The 23,035-nt window shown below is 54.8% G+C and overlaps 1 protein-coding gene across 2 annotated transcripts in view; it reads right to left on the reverse strand.

Moving 5' to 3' along the window:
* EXOC6B (exocyst complex component 6B) overlaps positions 1-21,920 on the reverse strand; it is a 171,068-nt gene extending 149,148 nt beyond the window's left edge. For both annotated transcript variants that reach the window (XM_072126393.1, XM_072126392.1), the window contains exon 1: positions 21,745-21,920. In XM_072126393.1, the coding sequence (XP_071982494.1) occupies positions 21,745-21,833 (89 nt within the window). In that variant the 5' untranslated portion in view covers positions 21,834-21,920. The remainder of the gene's footprint in view (positions 1-21,744) is intronic.
* Positions 21,921-23,035: the final 1,115 nt, after the last annotated feature.

Below are 23,035 nucleotides of genomic sequence, written 5' to 3' on the forward strand. Positions count from 1 at the left end.
GAGCATGACCACTACACCCGGCACATGCCCCCTACATCCAGCACATGCCCCTGCCCCGAGCATGACCACTACATCCAGCACATGCCCCCTACATCCAGCACATGTCCCCACCCCCAGCATGACCACTATATCCAGCACATGCCCCCGCCCCGAGCATGACCACTACATCCAGCACATGCCCCCCCGCCCACAGCATGACCACCACACCCAGCACATGCCTCCGCCCCGAGCATGACCACCACACCCAGCACATGATCCCGCCCACAACATGACCACTACATCCAGCACATGCCCCCGTCCCCAGCATGACCACCACACCCAGCACATGCCTCCGCCCCGAGCATGACCACCACACCCAGCACATGATCCCGCCCACAACATGACCACTACATCCAGCACATGCCCCCGTCCCCAGCATGACCACCACACCCAGCACATGCCCCCGCCCCCAGCATGACCACCACACCCAGCACATGCCTCCGCCCCGAGCATGACCACCACACCCAGCACATGATCCCGCCCACAACATGACCACTACATCCAGCACATGCCCCCGTCCCCAGCATGACCACCACACCCAGCACATGCCCCCGCCCCGAGCATGACCACCACACCCAGCACATGCCCCCGCCCACAACATGACCACTACATCCAGCACATGCCCCCGTCCCCAGCATGACCACCACACCCAGCACATGCCCCCGCCCCCAGCATGACAACCACACCCAGCACATGCCTCCGCCCCCAGCATGACCACCACACCCAGCACATGCCTCCGCCCCGAGCATGACCACCACACTCAGCACATGATCCCGCCCACAACATGACCACTACATCCAGCACATGCCCCCGTCCCCAGCATGACCACCACACCCAGCACATGCCCCCGCCCCGAGCATGACCACCACACCCAGCACATGCCCCCGCCCCGAGTATGACCACCACACCCAGCACATGCCCCCGCCCCGAGCATGACCACCACACCCAGCACATGCCCCCGCCCCCAGCATGACAACCACACCCAGCACATGCCTCCGCCCCCAGCATGACAACCACACCCAGCACATGCCTCCGCCCCCAGCATGACCACTACATCCAGCACATGCCCCCGCCCCCTGCATGACCACTACACCCAGCACATGACCCCGCCCCAAGCATGACCACCACACCCAGCACATGTCCCCGCCCCCAGCATGACCTCTACATCCAGCACATGACCCCGCCCCCAGCATGACCACCACACCCAGCACATGCCCCCGCCCCCAGCATGACCTCTACATCCAGCACATGACCCCGCCCCCAGCATGACCACCACACCCAGCACATGCCCCCGCCCCGAGCATGACCACCACACCCAGCACATGCCCCCGCCCCGAGCATGACCACCACACCCAGCACATGTCCCCGCCCCAAGCATGACCACCACACCCAGCACATGCCCCCGCCCCCAGCATGACCACCACACCCAGCACATGCCCCCGCCCCCAGCATGACCACTACATCTAGCACATGCCCCCGACCCCAGCATGACCACCACACACAGCACATGCCCCCTTCCCAAGCATGACCATTAGACCCAGCAGATGCCCCCTACATAAAGCACTTGCCTCTGCCCCAAACATGACCACTACACCCAGCACATGCCCCCTTCCCAAGCATGACCATTAGACCCAGCAGATGCCCCGCCCCAAGCATGACCATTAGACCCAGCAGATGCCCCGCCCCAAGCATGACCATTAGACCAAGCAGATGCCCCGCCCCAAGCATGACCACTACATCTGGCACAATCCGCCCCAAGCATGACCACTAGATCCAGCACAAGCCCCTCCCCAAGCACGACCACTACTTCTTGGGCCACTGTGACCAGTAGCTTGGGGAGTAACCTCTCTAGATCTACACAAGGTTCTCATTGTCTCCAAAAAGAAAACCCAAGCCATAAAACGTGAGAAGTAAACAGGAAGCGCGCCGGAGCTGCTGGGATGCGCCATTCTCCTATTGTAAAACTTCACCATGGAAATGTTGTGCTTTTCATCAAAACAAAATGTGAATCCAGTGACCGGGTAAAGAAGTTCTGTCTCCATGTGCCAAACCACCAAAGCTATTAGGACCCCCGTGAAAAAAAATAAAAAATATTTAGCAAGAGAACAAAATCCAAGACATTAAATAAAATAAATCAAGTGGAACAGAACAAGGCTCGGAGGTAATGAAACAAAGGCCGCGCCAGCCGTGGATCCAATTATACAACATGTTGGTTTCAATTACAATGAGAAAGGAAAGCGGGAGGGAGAGGACACCAATAACGGGGGACAACTTCTGGATCCTCGCTGGGGTTTCTGATGACTCTGGTTACTAGACATAACAACTTTAATCCTGTTTATTCCCAGAGTTAAAAATAAACAGCGGCAGATAAAAGCGCCGGACTGATTATAACGTAAGGGATATTACGCTGCAGCCGGGGCTCATGGGTGCTGGGGGTGGAAATTAGTAACCTTCCTCTCGCCCGTTTAAACATTAAAGAGCGTCAGAGTAGAAGGTTACGCTAGGTTGTGTCGACACTAGGTGCTGGAGTGACCGGGGGCCGCACCGACGCTGGGTGCTGGAGTGGGCCGGGGTACTGCACAGACGCTGGGTGGTGGAGTGACCCGGGGCCGCACCGACGCTGGGTGGTGGAGTGACCCGGGGGCTGCGCCGAAGCTGGGTGGTGGAGTGGCTGGGGGGGCGTGCCGACACTGGGTGCTGGAGTGGCCCGGGGGCTGTGCCGACGCTGGGTGCCGGAGTGGCTGGGGGGGGGCGTGCCGACGCTGGGTGCTGGAGTGGCCCGGGGGCTGTGCCGACGCTGGGTGCTGGAGTGGCCCGGGGGCTGTGCCGACGCTGGGTGCTGGAGTGGCCCGGGGGCTGTGCCGACGCTGGGTGCTGGAGTGGCCCGGGGGCTGTGCCGACGCTGGGTGCTGGAGTGGCCCGGGGCTGCGTTGATGCTGGGTGCTGGAGTGGCCCGGGGCTGCGTCGACGCTGGGTGCTGGAGTGGCCCGGGGCCATGTCGACGCTGGGTGCTGGAGTGGCCGGGGGCTGCACCGACACTGGGTGCTGGAGTGGCCGGGGCCGCGTCGACGCTGGGTGCTGGAGTGGCTGGGCCGATGCTGGGTGCTAGAGTGGCCGGGGGCTGCACCGACCCTGGGTGCTAGAGTGGCCGGGGGCCACGCTGACGCTGGGTGCTGGAGTGGCCCGGGGGCCGTGCCGACGCTGGGTGCTGGAGTGGCCCGGGGGATGCAATAAACTATATTTTTTCTTGCAGTGCTGGGCTGCCCATTATCAGTAATTACAAGAGCTAAATCCAGACACTCAGGCTTTACTTCTATTGGTCAAGGGGCAGCTAGGAACGCTTCAAAATCTGAAGAAATCAAGGCACTTCATAGGACACACCTTTGAAACTACTTGGTGACATCTCTTGAAACTTCCCTAATCCCTTAGATTTTATTAGTCACTGGACTCAAAGCCACTGAATCACCTCTGCTCGTCATCTAGGACATTTGGAGAAATATAAGAGACAGACATCTGTACCCAACCATACAAATGCTCTTCTAGATGAAGGGCAACACATTCCTAAAAGACTTCTTCCCAGTATATACAGCCCGGAGTATCCATGGTTTGGAATGGGATACCCAAAAAGCTTCATGTAGGTAAGTGTACCTTTGGCCAATTTACCTCCGACCATCATTACAGACTCTACGGATATTTGCAGCATCTTACCGCAGCCAGCATGCCGGGAGGCAGCTCTCTAGAACAGAGAAGTCTACAATCCCAGAAGAAACATGGTTTAGTGACTCCTCCGTGGCACACAGGGCGCTCATCATGTGCAATCAAACCTCATTAGTACACAAACAGGAAAACTGCGGAAACTGCCAAATTGTCAGGAATCCACGTGAGATCCCATCATCTCATCAGAGCTACAACGTGGGTAATGACTGTGTATCCAACCATCGAGGAACAACCTGTATACACAACGCTAAAGACAATTATAGAAATATAAATAAGAGAAGAACCATCCAAACATCTCCAAAAATAAACCATGACCAGAGTGGAGGGCTTAGGAAGGTCCATAATGGGAGGTAGGAGAAGACGCCAAATAGGTGAACCTTTTGAAGATGTCTAGTAGGAAAGACAGCATATATGTACTGAATTGGGATCTGTGCTGGTGAGAGACACCCAATCAATGGGCTACACACATGCAAATATGGGCTACATTAAATAAGAGAAGAAACATGTGCGAAGTAGCGAATCAATGAAAATTAACTTTATTGAAATTTGGACATAAGACAAACATGAACAGGACAAGGGTATCATAAAATCATTTAAAAAGGAATGCACCCCAGTGCACCCATATGTACAAAATCTTCCGGAGCCCGACACCTGATAATGTCGGGTTTAGCCAGACCTGGGCCACACAAAAAAACCAGCTCACTATGGGATCATGGATTATGCATAAGGCCTGTGTCTGTGGGAATCCACAGGAAAGACAGGACTTGTGTCAATGCATCCGACTCAAGGAGCTACAAGAACCATGGAAGAAGGTCCAGCATAGTTGTAGATGCATCACACTGGACCTCCGGTCATACAATATTACTGGTTAGACATGACCAGGAGAGCCGCTGATCTCAGTTCTGGTCCCACATCTACTTGAGAGAGAAAACATGAGCAATGGTTCTTCCTAGTGTCTCATCTTCTCGTTACATTCTCCGACATTTTCAACAAATTCTCCTCCTGAACGCTGCATGAATGGATCGATGGAGGGGACTGAGACGCGTGAAGTTAGTGGAACAGGGAGACAACCACTCGGTGAACTCCAACAAGGACAACTGAAGGTTGGGACAGGTTTTACTTTGTCCTATCCCCAGTATATGAGATGATGACCTGATCAGTGGAGGTCGGACTGGTGGACCACCACCACCGTCTACGTGAGCAGAGGTCTTGATTTTGTTGATAAGATTTAAGGTTGAGTATGTGTCCTGCCACTTCATGGGAAAGCTGGAAGTCCATGAGCAAAGTCCCTGGCAAGGCAGTGGATGAGCGTTTTGGAGATACCCCAGTGCAATTTCCCAACACTCCTATAGTACAGGACACGCTCGACCGGACGCTCCATCAATTAGTGTAACCGAAACTCCCATTCTTCTGGTTGGTTGAAGTCCCAGTGGTCAAACCAAAGTTGGACAGATAGAAAACCAACGGGGACTCCACGACCATCTCAATTTATGGGTGTGCACAGCCACGCACCCCTGACACTAGTACGAGTATTAGATGTGACGGACCATCTGCCAAAGTTTCCCAGCATTTCATGACTTCTCTTGAGGACAGTGAAGTCTATAACTCCATCCCATCGGCTCCTCCAAAGGGACGCAGTAGTTTTTAATTATAACAGAAGGTTACGCCGGGACCTCCATAGCGCAGAGCGAAGCCTTTCATTACCGCCCAATAAACATGAAATATTCCCCTCCACGTTACAGGAGTGGGAGAGCACACATCATTCATGTCCTTTATTACACCAGCCATGAGCTCGGCCACCACTGTCACTTGTAAAAGCTCTTCATTAAGAATGGAATTATTTTAATAAGTATCCGACGCCCAATGAGAACCATGTGCCGGCTGGGGAAGGGGTTCACAGGGAATAACGGGAGACTCTACAGCCAGAGAAGAGGACACCACACACACGCAGGGTCCCCGGGACCCAAACAAAATGCTAAGTCAATGTGACAAATTCATCCGATCCAAACGTAATGGAAGGAAATCAAAGGGGAATCCAGAACGAGACACAAACTCCCAAAAGCAAAGAACGTGCACAACGAGGTCATGGATTGTGTCCTGTGCAAAATCTAACACAAGTCACCCCCCCCCCCCGCCATCACGTAATGAATATACCGATGTGTCTCCATGGTAACAGACTACAAACAAGGCTTGTAGTCATTATCCCTTGGCCTGTTTCTGTACTGTGTACACATGAGAGGTAGATCAGAAGCACAGCTGGATCTGACTACACGGAGTGAGCTTGTTGTCTGTTACTATAGAGACACTCAGGTCTGTAGAAGACCTCAACAGGATCAAACATTTTTATTTCAGAAGCTTAAAAAGTCGATATAAAATTGGTTGTAATTTACACGTGGAAGGGAGTAGTAGAGTCTCCGTGTACTTGGCTGGTAGCCGGGGGCACAGCCACGTGATGGGTGGGTGTAATGTACCTATCTATGTGTGTATGTATCCCCTAGAAATAAGCATTATAGACGGCAGAGTAGATTTGCATACTTTAGCAGGGCGCAAACAGCATGACCTTATGTACCCAGCTCCCCCCGTCCTGAGTATTAATGATGGCGCCACGGCCGTCCTGGTAAGACTGAGGGGGGCGCATTCATACAACTGGCTTCAATAGGAAACTCCAAAGATTAAACGGAGACATTCGGAGTGGTTTGTGTAAAGGGTTTGTTTCTTCTGGGAGCAGTAGCGTTCCAGCCCCCGGACGGTTCTCATTAGTGAGGGCTGAGCCCCCGGAGCTGCGCTCAGGACGGGGAGCGGTTTTGCTCGCAGGTGCAGCCCTGGATTCCTATTTTTACTAGAGCCATCTGTGAGGCGCATGGGACACATGTAACAAGGGTTATGCAAGAGACGTGCATGCAACAGGCCTGACATTTATTATTAGGCCGCCAAATTTAGTTCTTGGGGGGTGGGGGGCATCAAAGCCTATTATTAAATGGGGTACAAGATTCCAAGTCCTACGCCCACATATCCGTCCCCCGTACTAACACAATGGTTTTCATCTGTGAATATTAACATCTTCATTACGGTTCTGCTCCGGTGACCACATAAGCTGTGGTGGGATCGGTGCTGGTCCATTAGTACACAGCACATGTACTCCTACGTTACGTGCAGAACTCCTGACCTGTAGCCCTAAAGGGGCACTAGGCCTCCTGCACAGGACATTATTAATCTCTGTCACCCCATCAACCCTGCGGCCCACACTGGGCGCCAAACAGTCGCATCCAGGGCCCCGCGCAAAGAAATTGAGACCAGAATTTTGAGCTCAATGCGATACCCAGAAAAGTATTGCGATACTCGAGACTTTCAATAAAAGAAAAAAATATTATCTGAATGTTTAGGGTGCAGTCACATCGGATGTTAGGGGCGGGGCTGTCTGATCACATTTGCATTTCCATTGAAACCCATGTGATCAGTAACATCCTTTTTTTTGCGGATGGCAAACGGACCCACTGTTTCCTATGGGTCTGTTCACATGTGCATTGCAAAAAATTGCAGCAAAAAATTGCAGCATACATCTATAGAAGTCAGTGGATCCGCAAAAAAATGGACGGCACATGCATGACATCCGTATGCAGAGTGTTTTTGGGTTTTTTTCCCCTTCAAATGTTGCTAGGCAACCAACTGGGCGGGGCAAGAAGTAGATTAGCAACCCATCAGCTTGCATATTTTTGCATATGTGAAAAAACGGATACAATATGGTCTGAACACCATTTTTGTCATTTAATTTAACTGTGCTTGCAATAAAATGCTTACAATATTATAATCTCAATAATAATAATAATCTCTGAGAAGATCCCTCACTATACACCAGTGCATTCAGCCTGTGTCATGGTAACAGTAAAGCTCTTAGTTACATGAAATCCTCCCATAGACAACCACTAAGCCCATAGCCTAGTGATTAGAGGCTCTGTCCTGTAGTTCTATGGCAGGTGGAGTGTGAAGGTTCTGGGTTCAAATCCCCAGGTTGGGCAAAAAAATTATTTAATTGAATTAAATAGAGCCTTGTGTCTTGGGAGGCCCTGGGAGATGTAGAGACTCCATATATAGACAGATGGTGATATCTCCCTGATGACGTGGTCCCTGCTCTGTGCTAACCCGGCACAGCTACACAAAGGATTCCCTGCCTGATGTCTGCTCTGGGGAAGCCCTGGGAGGTGTAGAGACTCCATATATAGACAGATGGTGATATCTCCCTGATGACGTGGTCCCTGCTCTGTGCTAACCCGGCACAGCTACACAAAGGATCCCCTGCCTGATGTCTGCTCTGGGGAAGCCCTGGGAGGTGTAGAGACTCCATATATAGACAGATGGTGATATCTCCCTGATGACGTGGTCCCCGCTCTGTGCTAACCCGGCACAGCTACACAAAGGATTCCCTGCCTGATGTCTGCTCTGGGGAAACCCTGGGAGGTGTAGAGACTCCATATATAGACAGATGGTGATATCTCCCTGATGACGTGGTCCCTGCTCTGTGCTAACCCGGCACAGCTACACAAAGGATTCCCTGCCTGATGTCTGCTCTGGGGAAGCCCTGGGAGGTGTAGAGACTCCATATATAGACAGATGGTGATATCTCCCTGATGACGTGGTCCCTGCTCTGTGCTAACCCGGCACAGCTACACAAAGGATCCCCTGCCTGATGTCTGCTCTGGGGAAGCCCTGGGAGGTGTAGAGACTCCATATATAGACAGATGGTGATATCTCCCTGATGACGTGGTCCCTGCTCTGTGCTAACCCGGCACAGCTACACAAAGGATCCCCTGCCTGATGTCTGCTCTGGGGAAGCCCTGGGAGGTGTAGAGACTCCATATATAGACAGATGGTGATATCTCCCTGATGACGTGGTCCCCGCTCTGTGCTAACCCGGCACAGCTACACAAAGGATTCCCTGCCTGATGTCTGCTCTGGGGAAACCCTGGGAGGTGTAGAGACTCCATATATAGACAGATGGTGATATCTCCCTGATGACGTGGTCCCTGCTCTGTGCTAACCCGGCACAGCTACACAAAGGATTCCCTACCTGATGTCTGCTCTGGGGAAGCCCTGGGAGGTGTAGAGACTCCATATATAGACAGATGGTGATATCTCCCTGATGACGTGGTCCCTGCTCTGTGCTAACCCGGCACAGCTACACAAAGGATTCCCTGCCTGATGTCTGCTCTGGGGAAGCCCTGGGAGGTGTAGACTCCATATATAGACAGATGGTGATATCTCCCTGATGACGTGGTCCCTGCTCTGTGCTAACCCGGCACAGCTACACAAAGGATTCCCTGTCTGATGTCTGCTCTGGGGAAGCCCTGGGAGGTGTAGAGACTCCATATATAGACAGATGGTGATATCTCCCTGATGACGTGGTCCCTGCTCTGTGCTAACCCTATAAATCTACACAAAGGATTCCCTGTCTGATGTCTGCTCTGGGGAAGCCCTGGGAGATGTAGAGACTCCATATATAGACAGATGGTGATATCTCCCTGATGTCGTGGTCCCTGCTCTGTGCTAACCCGGCACAGCTACACAAAGGATTCCCTGCCTGATGTCTGCTCTGGGGAAACCCTGGGAGGTGTAGAGACTCCATATATAGACAGATGGTGATATCTCCCTGATGACGTGGTCCCTGCTCTGTGCTAACCCGGCACAGCTACACAAAGGATCTCCTGCCCGATGTCTGTGGCAGTCACTCAGTACCACAAGTAACAGAAACCTGGTATTGCACTGTTCTTGGTTTGAAAGTATCATATAAGTACCGAGATTTTGATGGATCGTGCAGCCCTACTCACGATGGGCATTTACTGGAAGTCTGGTAGACCAACTATAGACTGCCCGTCTTGTTTTAGAAGGGGGCATCCAGAACCTAGAAGAACAGGAGACTAGGCCTAGATACAACTGGGCTATCCATAAACATGGCCGTCTCATGGATGGGGGGGAGACAATCAATACGGAAGGTTATGAGATGCACACCTGCAATAAGACACTGAGCGCCTCCTCCGGGACAGGAGAGAGTCCTGTGTAGTGTGAGAGCACATGCAGCCGTGATGTACGGGCTCCCCCTGCCAGACGCTGTGCGACGCTCATCTCCTACTGGAATCAATTACTACATAGAGAAGGGACTTAGCGTCCGATTATCCTACAAGCGGTAATAATCCACCGCCGCATCAGAGGCTGCACGCCCGCTGCCGACCGCTCAATCCCACCCAATGGGGAACTTATTAACTCTTTCTGTGCAGCATATTTAAAAAAAAAAAACGATACGCAAATCTATCACTTCTGCTAATACAAATTGCATGCAGCAATAGCAGACTTACTTCTGGGGGGAATCAAGCGCCATAAGTATCGGAACTTTATCATAGTTCATAAAGATTTTTGATTGCAGTTAATTATTCCTCAGAATAAAACTTAAATTACGGTAAAACAACTTTACTCTCCCCCCCTCCCCCCGGGCTACTTTGTAACACCATCAGCACTGGGCTATCGTTTCTGCAGGGTGCCGCTGGGTGTCAGGGTGTTGCACTGCAGTGTCTAAGGGGTTAATCACCCGGGATTACCATTTTATTTTCAATTTTTACAGTTGTCCAATTACTTTGGAGCCCCTGAAGTGAAGGGATTGTGTATAATATATATATATATGTTTTTCTTCTAAGCACTGAATTAATCTAAATACTCTACGGCGTGGGGATCGGCGACTGCTGCTCATCATGGTAATAATAAATAATAATAATTATTATTTATATAGCGCACACAGATGACGCAGCGCTGCACAGAGTTTGCCAGATCGGTCCCTGTCCCCATGGGGCTCACAATCTAATCAACCTACCAGTATGTTTTGGAGTGTGGGAGGAAACCGGAGGACCCGGAGGAAACCCACACAAACACGGAGAGAACATACAAACTCTTTGCAAATGTTGACCCTGGGACTTGAACCCAGGACCCCAGTGCTGCAAGGCTGTAGTGCTAACCACTGAGCCCCCGTGCTGCCCTAGTATGGCGCAGGCGCACTGTTCTGACATCACCACGTCGGCTCACATGGTTATATCGTAATGAAACTCGGGTGATGGACGCAGGAGCCAATCAAAGTGGTCCTGCCCCGGCAATCACAGCGGTTTTTACCTTAAAAATGTGTAAAAACTTTAGACTATACCCGACACTATTCCAGCGGCACCATTTTAGTTTGGTAGCACTAGAGAGGGTATGAGCGTTAGTGCGACACTACACCTCCACTACTACTCCTCTCATCTTCCTTTCTGATCACTTGTCATCCATTTATTCCCATCTCCCGTCTGTCGCTTCTTTCCAGTGCGCTGTGTGAATAGCGCTGCGTTCTCTTTAGTTGTAATGCATTGCTAGTGAGGTGCATTTCCAGCCTTTATAGGCTTATAGGGGTTTTTTTTGCCCCCAATATAATTTTTTCCCAGTGCGCCATCTGTTTGCATATAGTTTTCTTCTGTGTACTCTGCACAGCTTCCCTTCTGAGCCCTGCCGTGTGCCCAGCCTGCAGATCACTGCCACATGTGGGGTATTGCCGTACCCGGGAGAACCACACAATGATTTCTGCCCAGTGGCACGAGTGGGGATGAATATATATGGCACTATAATGGCACATTTAAGAAAACAATGCAATTCTTACTCTGCACCATTCACTTTGTATTACATTTGGGCCATCATCTCTAAGGGTTAAAACGCTCATACAACCCGATAAATTCTTTGAGGGGGGTGGCCTTTCCAAAATCGAGTCACTTCTCAGGGGTTTCTCTTGTACTGGCTGCACAGGGGGCTCTGCTAACACCAATCTAATGAAAAAGGAGATCCAAAAGCTAAATTCCGCTCCTTCCCTTCTGAGCCCTGCCGTGTGCCCAGCCTGTATTGGCACGTGTGGGGTATTGCCAATCTCGGGACAAACCACAGAATTATTTTTGGGGTGCGTGTCCAAAGTGGCAAGAGTTGAGAAAAATATATTTGGCACTAAACTTGTATATTTGAGAGGGGGGGGGGGGGGGAATTTTATTTTTACTCAGCACCATTCACTTTGTATTGAATTTTGGTCAGCACCTCAAGGGTTAAAATGCTCATACATGCCTAGATAAATTCTGTGAGGGGTGTAGTTTCCAAAATGGTGTTATCTCTGGGGGTTTCCTATTGTACTGGTATATTAGGGGCTCTGCAAGGACGCTGCGGCACCTAAAACATTTGTAGCCAAATCGGCCACCAAAAAACCCCAATAGCAGGACATCGCTGAGCAGGAGGTGACATCCACATGCCGGGTATTGCTGCACTCGGAAGAAGCAGGGCACCTCCAATACCCTCTAAATATGTACATTTTGGGGCGAAATGAGAATAATCTTATAAAAACAATTGAAGTGTAAAAATTTCCAATCCACTTTTGTTTTGATGTCTGTGAAACAAAGGGTTAACAGACCTCCCGAATTCTGATTTGAGTAGTTTGAGAGGTTATGTTGATAAAATGGCGTCACTTATGGAAACAGAAAGACGACAAATGGTAAAGGTTTTCAAGAAAAAAAAAAATTGTGCTATAACTTATTTATCTAAAATGTAAAGAATTTGAAACTTTGAAAATTGTAAAAAATTTTTTTACATTTTTCCTAAATTGTTGAATTGTTGCCCCTCCCCCCCAAAAAAAATCCTAAACGATCAATAAAATTATATTAAGAACATAAACTACAATGTGTCACGAGAAAACACAGTCTCTAATTTACTGAGATAAGTAAAAGTGTTGAAGAGTTATTACCACAGGAAGAGGCACGGGTCACATTAAGGCTCAGCCATTTCACTGGCCACACCCTGAAGGGGTTAATGCTGAAAGTCTGAAACGTTCAGTGATACAGAAGCAAATATTCATGGACCTAGCTGTAGAAACAGAGAAATCACCCAGGAAAGACGCCTGTAATATCCCCAGCCTGCAGAGACACGTGCAGCCAGCAGAGGGCAGCACCGGCAGATACAATGTGTAATCCAGAGAGGATACAGCTGCTGCTACCAGAGAGCAATAGCATCAAACATCCAATATAAACTGATATAACTCCCCGCAGATACAAGAATAATCTAATATATAATAGGACCCCCGTCCTACACCTACCCAGAGCCCGTGACCAACCATAGGAAGACCCCCAGGTCTGTGCTGTGCCTGTACTACTACTCCTATCCTCCCCACTCTGTGCTGTGCCTGAACTACTACTCCTATCCTCCCCCTGTAGTATGCCTGTACTACTACTCCTATCCTCCCCCTGTGCTGTGTCCTGCACTACTACTCCTATCCTCCCCGTGCTGTGCCCTGCACTACTACTCCTATCCTCCCCGTGCTGTACCCTGCACTACTACTCCTATCCTCCCTCTCCAACCAATACATTGTATATACTATTCCAATCCTTCCCCGTGCTGTGTCCTGTACTACTACTCCTATCCTCCCCCTGTGCTGTGCCCTGTACTACTACTCCTATCCTTCCCCGAGCTGTGTCCTGTACTACTACTCCTATCCTCCCCCAGTGCTGTGCCCAGCACTACTACTCCTATCCTCCCCCTGTGCTGTGTCCTGCACTACTACTCCTATCCTACCCCTGTGCTGAGTCCTGCACTACTACTCCTATCCTACCCCTGTGCTGAGTCCTGCACTACTACTCCTATTATCCCCCTTTGCTGTGCCCTGCACTACTACTCCTATCCTCCCCATGTGCTGTGTCCTGTACTACTACTCCTATCCTCCCCGTGCTGTGTCCTGTACCACTACTCCTATCCTCCCCCTGTGCTGTGCCCTGCACTACTACTCCTATCCTCCCCCTGTGCTGTGCCCTGCATTACTACTCCTATCCTGTCCCTGTGGTGTGTCCTGCACTACTACTCCTATCCTCCCCATGTGCTGTGCCCGGCACTACTACTCCTATCCTCCCCATGTGCTGTGCCCTGCACTACTACTCCTATCCTCCCCTGTGCTGTGCCCTGTACTACTACTCCTATCCTCCCCCATCAGGCAGCACATGGGGACAGATTATTATTATATGCTGGGGATGTGTCAGGGATGTGTCAGAAGAAGCCAAAAGAGGGGAAGGTTAATTTATTTTTGACAACTCTGACGGGGTCTCAGGTGTCAGTCGGCCGCTCTGGGGCTGGGGGGCTTTGTTGGTGTCAGTCGGCCGCTCTGGGGCTGGGGGGCTTTGTTGGTCTTGTTGGTGTCAGTCGGCCGCTCTGGGGTTGGGGGGCTTTGTTGGTGTCAGTCGGCCGCTCTGGGGCTGGGGGGCTTTGTTGGTCTTGTTGGTGTCAGTCGGCCGCTCTGGGGTTGGGGGGCTTTGTTGGTGTCAGTCGGCCGCTCTGGGGCTGGGGGGCTTTGTTGGTCTTGTTGGTGTCAGTCGGCCGCTCTGGAGCTGGAGGGGCTTTGTTGGTGTCAGTCGGCCGCTCTGGGGCTGGGGGGCTTTGTTGGTGTCAGTCGGCCGCTCTGGGGCTGGGGGGCTTTGTTGGTGTCAGTCGGCCGCTCTGGGGCTGGGGGGCTTTGTTGGTCTTGTTGGTGTCAGTCGGCCGCTCTGGGGCTGGAGGGGCTTTGTTGGTCTTGTTGGTGTCAGTCGGCCGCTCTGGGGCTGGGGGGCTTTGTTGGTCTTGTTGGTGTCAGTCGGCCACTCTGGGGCTGGAGGGGCTTTGTTGGTCTTGTTGGTGTCAGTCGGCCGCTCTGGGGCTGGAGGGGCTTTGTTGGTCTTGTTGGTGTCAGTCGGCCGCTCTGGGGTTGGGGGCTTTGTTGGTCTTATTGGTGTCAGTCGGCCACTCTGGGGCTGCGGGGGCTTTTTTGGTCTTGTTGGTGTCAGTCGGCTGCTCTGGGGCTGGAGGGGCTTTGTTGGTCTTGTTGGTGTCAGTCGGCCACTCTGGGGCTGCGGGGGCTTTTTTGGTCTTGTTGGTGTCAGTCGGCTGCTCTGGGGCTGGAGGGGCTTTGTTGGTGTCAGTCGGCCGCTCTGGGGCAGGGGGGGCTTTGTTGGTCTTGTTGGTGTCAGTCGGCCGCTCTGGGGCTGGGGGGGGGGGGGGGCTTTGTTGGTCTTGTGAGTGTCAGTCGGCCACTCTGGGGCTGGAGGGGCTTTGTTGGTCTTGTTGGTGTCAGTCGGCCGCTCTGGGGCTGGAGGGGCTTTGTTGGTCTTGTTGGTGTCAGTCGGCCACTCTGGGGCTGGAGGGGCTTTGTTGGTCTTGTTGGTGTCAGTCGGCCGCTCTGGGGCTGGAGGGGCTTTGTTGGTCTTGTTGGTGTCAGTCGGCCGCTCTGGGGTTGGGGGCTTTGTTGGTCTTATTGGTGTCAGTCGGCCACTCTGGGGCTGCGGGGGCTTTTTTGGTCTTGTTGGTGTCAGTCGGCTGCTCTGGGGCTGGAGGGGCTTTGTTGGTCTTGTTGGTGTCAGTCGGCCACTCTGGGGCTGCGGGGGCTTTTTTGGTCTTGTTGGTGTCAGTCGGCCGCTCTGGGGCTGGAGGGGCTTTGTTGGTCTTGTTGGTGTCAGTCGGCCGCTCTGGGGCTGGGGGGGGGCTTTGTTAGTCTTGTTGGTGTCAGTCGGCCGCTCTGGGGCTGGGGGGGGGGGGGGCTTTGTTGGTCTTGTGAGTGTCAGTCGGCCACTCTGGGGCTGGAGGGGCTTTGTTGGTCTTGTTGGTGTCAGTCGGCCGCTCTGGGGCTGGGGGGCTTTGTTGGTCTTGTTGGTGTCAGTCGGCCGCTCTGGGGCTGGGGGGCTTTGTTGGTCTTGTTGGTGTCAGTCGGCCGCTCTGGGGCTGGGGGGGGCTTTGTTGGTGTCAGTCGGCCGCTCTGGGGCTGGGGGGGCTTTCTTGGTCTTGTTGGTGTTGGTCGGCCGCTCTGGGGCTGGGGGGGGGGGGGGGGCTTTGTTGGTCTTGTTGGTGTCAGTCGGCCGCTCTGGGGCTGGGGGGGGGGCTTTGTTGGTCTGGTTGGTGTCAGTCGGACGCTCTGGGGCTGGGGGGCTTTGTTGGTCTTGTTGGTGTCAGTCGGCCGCTCTGGGGCAGGAAGGGCTTTGTTGGTATTGGGGGTGTCAGTCGGCCGCTCTGAGGCTGGGGGGGCTTTGTTGTTCTTGTTGGTGTCAGTCGGCCGCTCTGGGGCAGGGGGGGGGGGCTTTGTTGGTCTTGTTGGTGTCAGTCGGCCGCTCTGGGGCAGGGGGGGGGGGGCTTTGTTGGTCTTGTTGGTGTCAGTCGGCCGCTCTGGGGCTGGGGGGCTTTGTTGGTCTTGTTGGTGTCAGTCGGCTGCTCTGTGGCTGGGGGGGCTTTGTTGGTCTTGTTGGTGTCAGTCGGCCGCTATGGAGCTGCGGCTTTGTTGGTCTTGTTGGTGTCAGTCGGCCGCTCTGGGGCTGGAGGGGCTTTGTTGGTCTTGTTGGTGTCAGTCGGCCGCTCTGGGGCAGGGGGGGGCTTTGTTGGTCTTGTTGGTGTCAGTCGGCCGCTCTGTGGCTGGGGGGGGCTTTGTTGGTCTTGTTGGTGTCAGTCGGCCGCTCTGGAGCTGGAGGGGCTTTGTTGGTCTTGTTGGTGTCAGTCGGCCGCTCTGGGGCAGGGGGGGGGGGGCTTTGTTGGTCTTGTTGGTGTCAGTCGGCCGCTCTGGGGCTGGGGGGCTTTGTTGGTCTTGTTGGTGTCAGTCGGCCGCTATGGAGCTGCGGCTTTGTTGGTCTTGTTGGTGTCAGTCGGCCGCTCTGGGGCAGGGGGGGCTTTGTTGGTGTCAGTCGGCCGCTTTGTGGCTGGGGGGGCTTTGTTGGTCTTGTTGGTGTCAGTCGGCCGCTCTGTGGCTGGGGGGGCTTTGTTGGTCTTGTTGGTGTCAGTCGGCAGCTCTGGGGCAGGGGGGGGGGGGGGGCTTTGTTGGTCTTGTTGGTGTCAGTCGGCCGCTCTGGGGCTGGGGGGGGGGCTTTGTTGGTCTGGTTGGTGTCAGTCGGACGCTCTGGGGCTGGGGGGCTTTGTTGGTCTTGTTGGTGTCAGTCGGCCGCTCTGGGGCAGGGAGGGGCTTTGTTGGTCTTGTTGGTGTCAGTCGGCCGCTCTGGGGCTGGGGGGCTTTGTTGGTCTTGTTGGTGTCAGTCGGCCGCTCTGGGGCTGGGGGGGCTTTGTTGGTCTTGTTGGTGTCAGTCGGCCGCTCTGGGGCAGGGGGGGGCTTTGTTGGTGTCAGTCGGCCGCTCTGTGGCTGGGGGGGGCTTTGTTGGTCTTGTTGGTGTCAGTCGGCAGCTCTGGGGCAGGGGGGGGGGGCTTTGTTGGTGTCAGTCGGCCGCTCTGTGGCTGGGGGGGGGCTTTGTTGGTCTTGTTGGTGTCAGTCGGCAGCTCTGGGGCAGGGGGGGGGGGCTTTGTTGGTCTTGTTGGTGTCAGTCGGCCGCTCTGTGGCTGGGGGGGCTTTGTTGGTCTTGTGTGTGTCAGTCGGCCGCTCTGGGGCAGGGAGGGGCTTTGTTGGTCTTGTGTGTGTCAGTCGGCCGCTCTGGGGCAGGGAGGGGCTTTGTTGGTCTTGTTGGTGTCAGTCGGCCGCTCTGGGGCAGGGAAGGGCTTTGTTGGTCTTGTTGGTGTCAGTCGGCCGCTCTGGGGCAGGGAGGGGCTTTGTTGGTCTTGTTGGTGTCAGTCGGCCGCTCTGGGGCAGGGAAGGGCTTTGTTGGTCTTGTTGGTGTCAGTCGGCCGCTCTGGGGCAGGGAGGGGGGGGGGGCGCTTTGTTGGTCTTGTTGGTGTCAGTCGGCTGCTCTGGGGCTGGAGGGGCTTTGTTGGTCTTGTTGGTGTCAGTCGGCCGCTCTGGATTTGGGGGGGGGGGGGGCGCAGGTTGCATCATTGGGCACATAGTGAGAGGAGACAAGTGATATCACCAGCGATCCTGCGCCCGGCTGCTAATAGCCACCGCCGCCTGCACAGGAAGCACTCGGCACCGCTCCGGCGTCCTGTATGGAAGAGCCGGAATACAGGAAACCTGGAAATAGCCACAAACTCCATGGAGACCAGAACAGAAGCTCCACCAGGAAGAGACAGAGTAACACGTCCCTCTAAGAACATTCTCCAGTCACATCCAGAGCTGCAACCACTTACTGCCAACCCAAACCCAACAAGACCCCATCTAATAAGAGACCAAGATCCACAGCAACGCACAGAGACCGACAGGAGCAGTCTCTCTCCCTCTCCCTGTGTGGTGGAGCAGTCTCTCTCCCTCTCCCTGTGTGGTGGAGCAGTCTCTCTCCCTCTCTCTCTGTGTGGTGGAGCAGTCTCTCTCCCTCTCTCTGTGTGGTGGAGCAGTCTCTCTCTCTCTCTCTCTCTGTGTGGTGGAGCAGTCTCTCTCCCTCTCCCTGTGTGGTGGAGCAGTCTCTCTCCCTCTCCCTGTGTGGTGGAGCAGTCTCTCTCCCTCTCCCTGTGTGGTGGAGCAGTCTCTCTCCCTCTCCCTGTGTGGTGGAGCAGTCTCTCTCCCTCTCCCTGTGTGGTGGAGCAGTCTCTCTCCCTCTCTCTCTGTGTGGTGGAGCAGTCTCTCTCCCTCTCTCTCTGTGTGGTGGAGCAGTCTCTCTCCCTCTCTCTCTGTGTGGTGGAGCAGTCTCTCTCTCTCTCTCTGTGTGGTGGAGCAGTCTCTCTCTCTCTCTCTGTGTGGTGGAGCAGTCTCTCTCTCTCTCTCTCTCTCTCTGTGTGGTGGAGCAGTCTCTCTCTCTCTCTCTGTGTGGTGGAGCAGTCTCTCTCCCTCTCTCTGTGTGGTGGAGCAGTCTCTCTCTGTGTGGTGGAGCAGTCTCTCTCTGTGTGGTGGAGCAGTCTCTCTCTGTGTGGTGGAGCAGTCTCTCTCTGTGTGGTGGAGCAGTCTCTCTCTGTGTGGTGGAGCAGTCTCTCTCTGTGTGGTGGAGCAGTCTCTCTCTGTGTGGTGGAGCAGTCTCTCTCTGTGTGGTGGAGCAGTCTCTCTCTGTGTGGTGGAGCAGTCTCTCTCTGTGGTGGGGCATTCTCTCTGTGGTGGAGCAGTCTCTCTCTGTGTGGTGGAGCAGTCTCTCTCTGTGTGGTGGAGCAGTCTCTCTCTGTGTGGTGGAGCAGTCTCTCTCTGTGTGGTGGAGCAGTCTCTCTCTGTGTGGTGGAGCAGTCTCTCTCTGTGTGGTGGAGCAGTCTCTCTCTGTGTGGTGGAGCAGTCTCTCTCTGTGTGGTGGAGCAGTCTCTCTCTGTGTGGTGGAGCAGTCTCTCTCTGTGTGGTGGAGCAGTCTCTCTCTGTGTGGTGGAGCAGTCTCTCTCTGTGTGGTGGAGCAGTCTCTCTCTGTGTGGTGGAGCAGTCTCTCTCTGTGTGGTGGAGCAGTCTCTCTCTGTGTGGTGGAGCAGTCTCTCTCTGTGTGGTGGAGCAGTCTCTCTCTGTGTGGTGGAGCAGTCTCTCTCTGTGTGGTGGAGCAGTCTCTCTCTGTGTGGTGGAGCAGTCTCTCTCTGTGTGGTGGAGCAGTCTCTCTCTGTGTGGTGGAGCAGTCTCTCTCTGTGTGGTGGAGCAGTCTCTCTCTGTGTGGTGGAGCAATCTCTCTCTGTGTGGTGGAGCAGTCTCTCTCTGTGTGGTGGAGCAGTCTCTCTCTGTGTGGTGGAGCAGTCTCTCTCTGTGTGGTGGAGCAGTCTCTCTCTGTGTGGTGGAGCAGTCTCTCTCTGTGTGGTGGAGCAGTCTCTCTGTGTGGTGGAGCAGTCTCTCTCTGTGTGGTGGAGCAGTCTCTCTCTGTGTGGTGGAGCAGTCTCTCTCTGTGTGGTGGAGCAGTCTCTCTCTGTGTGGTGGAGCAGTCTCTCTCTGTGTGGTGGAGCAGTCTCTCTCTGTGTGGTGGAGCAGTCTCTCTCTGTGTGGTGGAGCAGTCTCTCTCTGTGTGGTGGAGCAGTCTCTCTCTGTGTGGTGGAGCAGTCTCTCTCTGTGTGGTGGAGCAGTCTCTCTCTGTGTGGTGGAGCAGTCTCTCTCTGTGTGGTGGAGCAGTCTCTCTCTGTGTGGTGGAGCAGTCTCTCTCTGTGTGGTGGAGCAGTCTCTCTCTGTGTGGTGGAGCAGTCTCTCTCTGTGTGGTGGAGCAGTCTCTCTCTGTGTGGTGGAGCAGTCTCTCTCTGTGTGGTGGAGCAGTCTCTCTCTGTGTGGTGGAGCAGTCTCTCTCTGTGTGGTGGAGCAGTCTCTCTCTGTGTGGTGGAGCAGTCTCTCTCTGTGTGGTGGAGCAGTCTCTCTCTGTGTGGTGGAGCAGTCTCTCTCTGTGTGGTGGAGCAGTCTCTCTCTGTGTGGTGGAGCAGTCTCTCTCTGTGTGGTGGAGCAGTCTCTCTCTGTGTGGTGGAGCAGTCTCTCTCTGTGTGGTGGAGCAGTCTCTCTCTGTGTGGTGGAGCAGTCTCTCTCTGTGTGGTGGAGCAGTCTCTCTCTGTGTGGTGGAGCAGTCTCTCTCTGTGTGGTGGAGCAGTCTCTCTCTGTGTGGTGGAGCAGTCTCTCTCTGTGTGGTGGAGCAGTCTCTCTCTGTGTGGTGGAGCAGTCTCTCTCTGTGTGGTGGAGCAGTCTCTCTCTGTGTGGTGGAGCAGTCTCTCTCTGTGTGGTGGAGCAGTCTCTCTCTGTGTGGTGGAGCAGTCTCTCTCTGTGTGGTGGAGCAGTCTCTCTCTGTGTGGTGGAGCAGTCTCTCTCTGTGTGGTGGAGCAGTCTCTCTCTGTGTGGTGGAGCAGTCTCTCTCTGTGTGGTGGAGCAGTCTCTCTCTGTGTGGTGGAGCAGTCTCTCTCTGTGTGGTGGAGCAGTCTCTCTCTGTGTGGTGGAGCAGTCTCTCTCTGTGTGGTGGAGCAGTCTCTCTCTGTGTGGTGGAGCAGTCTCTCTCTGTGTGGTGGAGCAGTCTCTCTCTGTGTGGTGGAGCAGTCTCTCTCTGTGTGGTGGAGCAGTCTCTCTCTGTGTGGTGGAGCAGTCTCTCTCTGTGTGGTGGAGCAGTCTCTCTCTGTGTGGTGGAGCAGTCTCTCTCTGTGTGGTGGAGCAGTCTCTCTCTGTGTGGTGGAGCAGTCTCTCTCTGTGTGGTGGAGCAGTCTCTCTCTGTGTGGTGGAGCAGTCTCTCTCTGTGTGGTGGAGCAGTCTCTCTCTGTGTGGTGGAGCAGTCTCTCTCTGTGTGGTGGAGCAGTCTCTCTCTGTGTGGTGGAGCAGTCTCTCTCTGTGTGGTGGAGCAGTCTCTCTCTGTGTGGTGGAGCAGTCTCTCTCTGTGTGGTGGAGCAGTCTCTCTCTGTGTGGTGGAGCAGTCTCTCTCTGTGTGGTGGAGCAGTCTCTCTCTGTGTGGTGGAGCAGTCTCTCTCTGTGTGGTGGAGCAGTCTCTCTCTGTGTGGTGGAGCAGTCTCTCTCTGTGTGGTGGAGCAGTCTCTCTCTGTGTGGTGGAGCAGTCTCTCTCTGTGTGGTGGAGCAGTCTCTCTCTGTGTGGTGGAGCAGTCTCTCTCTGTGTGGTGGAGCAGTCTCTCTCTGTGTGGTGGAGCAGTCTCTCTCTGTGTGGTGGAGCAGTCTCTCTCTGTGTGGTGGAGCAGTCTCTCTCTGTGTGGTGGAGCAGTCTCTCTCTGTGTGGTGGAGCAATCTCTCTCTGTGTGGTGGAGCAGTCTCTCTCTGTGTGGTGGAGCAGTCTCTCTCTGTGTGGTGGAGCAGTCTCTCTCTGTGTGGTGGAGCAGTCTCTCTCTGTGTGGTGGAGCAGTCTCTCTCTGTGTGGTGGAGCAGTCTCTCTCTGTGTGGTGGAGCAGTCTCTCTCTGTGTGGTGGAGCAGTCTCTCTCTGTGTGGTGGAGCAGTCTCTCTCTGTGTGGTGGAGCAGTCTCTCTCTGTGTGGTGGAGCAGTCTCTCTCTCTCTCTCTCTGTGGTGGGGCAGTCTCTCTGTGGTGGAGCAGTCTCTGTGTGGTGGAGCAGTCTCTCTCTCTCTCTCTCTCTCTCTGTGGTGGAGCAGTCTCTCTCTCTCTCTGTGTGGTGGAGCAGTCTGTCAGTCTCTCTGTGGTGGAGCAGTCTCTCTGTGTGTGTGTGGTGGAGCAGTCTCTCTCTCTCTGTGTGTGGTGGAGCAGTCTCTGGGGTGACGTACCGCAGTGTGGGGCCGATGCACGCCGTCTCTGTGCTCTCTATCTCCCGCAGGATCCTCTCATGCTCCGCCGCTGTCTCCAGCTCCGCCATGTCTGCGGGACTCCGGGCACCGCCCTCTCCCTACGTCATGTCACAGATAGTTTCCCTGTCCGCTGACGTCACCGCCCGCAGCCTTATGGGAGTTGTAGTGCAGGAGTTTGTGACATCGTATGTCATGTGACATTCTACAGCCACGTGACCCGGAAATAGCGGCTTCACTAGATTACACAGGATGAGAGGAGCTGTGCAGGAGAGGGGAGGCTGCAGGGAGGGCGAGAGGAGCTGTGCAGGAGAGGGGAGGCTGCAGGGAGGGCGAGAGGAGCTGTGCAGGAGAGGGGAGGCTGCAGGGAGGGCGAGAGGAGCTGTGCAGGAGAGGGGAGGCTGCAGGGAGGGCGAGAGGAGCTGTGCAGGAGAGGGGAGGCTGCAGGGAGGGCGAGAGGAGCTGTGCAGGAGAGGGGAGGCTGCAGGGAGGGCGAGAGGAGCTGTGCAGGAGAGGGGAGGCTGCAGGGAGGGCGAGAGGAGCTGTGCAGGAGAGGGGAGGCTGCAGGGAGGGCGAGAGGAGCTGTGCAGGAGAGGGGAGGCTGCAGGGAGGGCGAGAGGAGCTGTGCAGGAGAGGGGAGGGCGAGAGGAGCTGTGCAGGAGAGGGGAGGGCGAGAGGAGCTGTGCAGGAGAGGGGAGGGTGAGAGGAGCTGTGCAGGAGAGGGGAGGCTGCAGGGAGGGCGAGAGGAGCTGTGCAGGAGAGGGGAGGCTGCAGGGAGGGCGAGAGGAGCTGTGCAGGAGAGGGGAGGCTGCAGGGAGGGCGAGAGGAGCTGTGCAAGAGAGGGGAGGCTGCAGGGAGGGCGAGAGGAGCTGTGCAGGAGAGGGGAGGCTGCAAGGAGGGCGATAGGAGCTGTGCAGGAGAGGGGAGGCTGCAGGGAGGGCGAGAGGAGCTGTGCAGGAGAGGGGAGGCTGCAGGGAGGGCGAGAGGAGCTGTGCAGGAGAGGGGAGGCTGCAGGGAGGGCGAGAGGAGCTGTGCAGGAGAGGGGAGGCTGCAGGGAGGGCGAGAGGAGCTGTGCAGGAGAGGGGAGGCTGCAGGGAGGGCGAGAGGAGCTGTGCAGGAGAGGGGAGGCTGCAGGGAGGGCGAGAGGAGCTGTGCAGGAGAGGGGAGGCTGCAGGGAGGGCGAGAGGAGCTGTGCAGGAGAGGGGAGGGCGAGAGGAGCTGTGCAGGAGAGGGGAGGGCGAGAGGAGCTGTGCAGGAGAGGGGAGGGTGAGAG

This window comes from Engystomops pustulosus, chromosome 1, assembly GCF_040894005.1.
Source record: "Engystomops pustulosus chromosome 1, aEngPut4.maternal, whole genome shotgun sequence".
Taxonomy (NCBI): domain Eukaryota; kingdom Metazoa; phylum Chordata; class Amphibia; order Anura; family Leptodactylidae; genus Engystomops; species Engystomops pustulosus.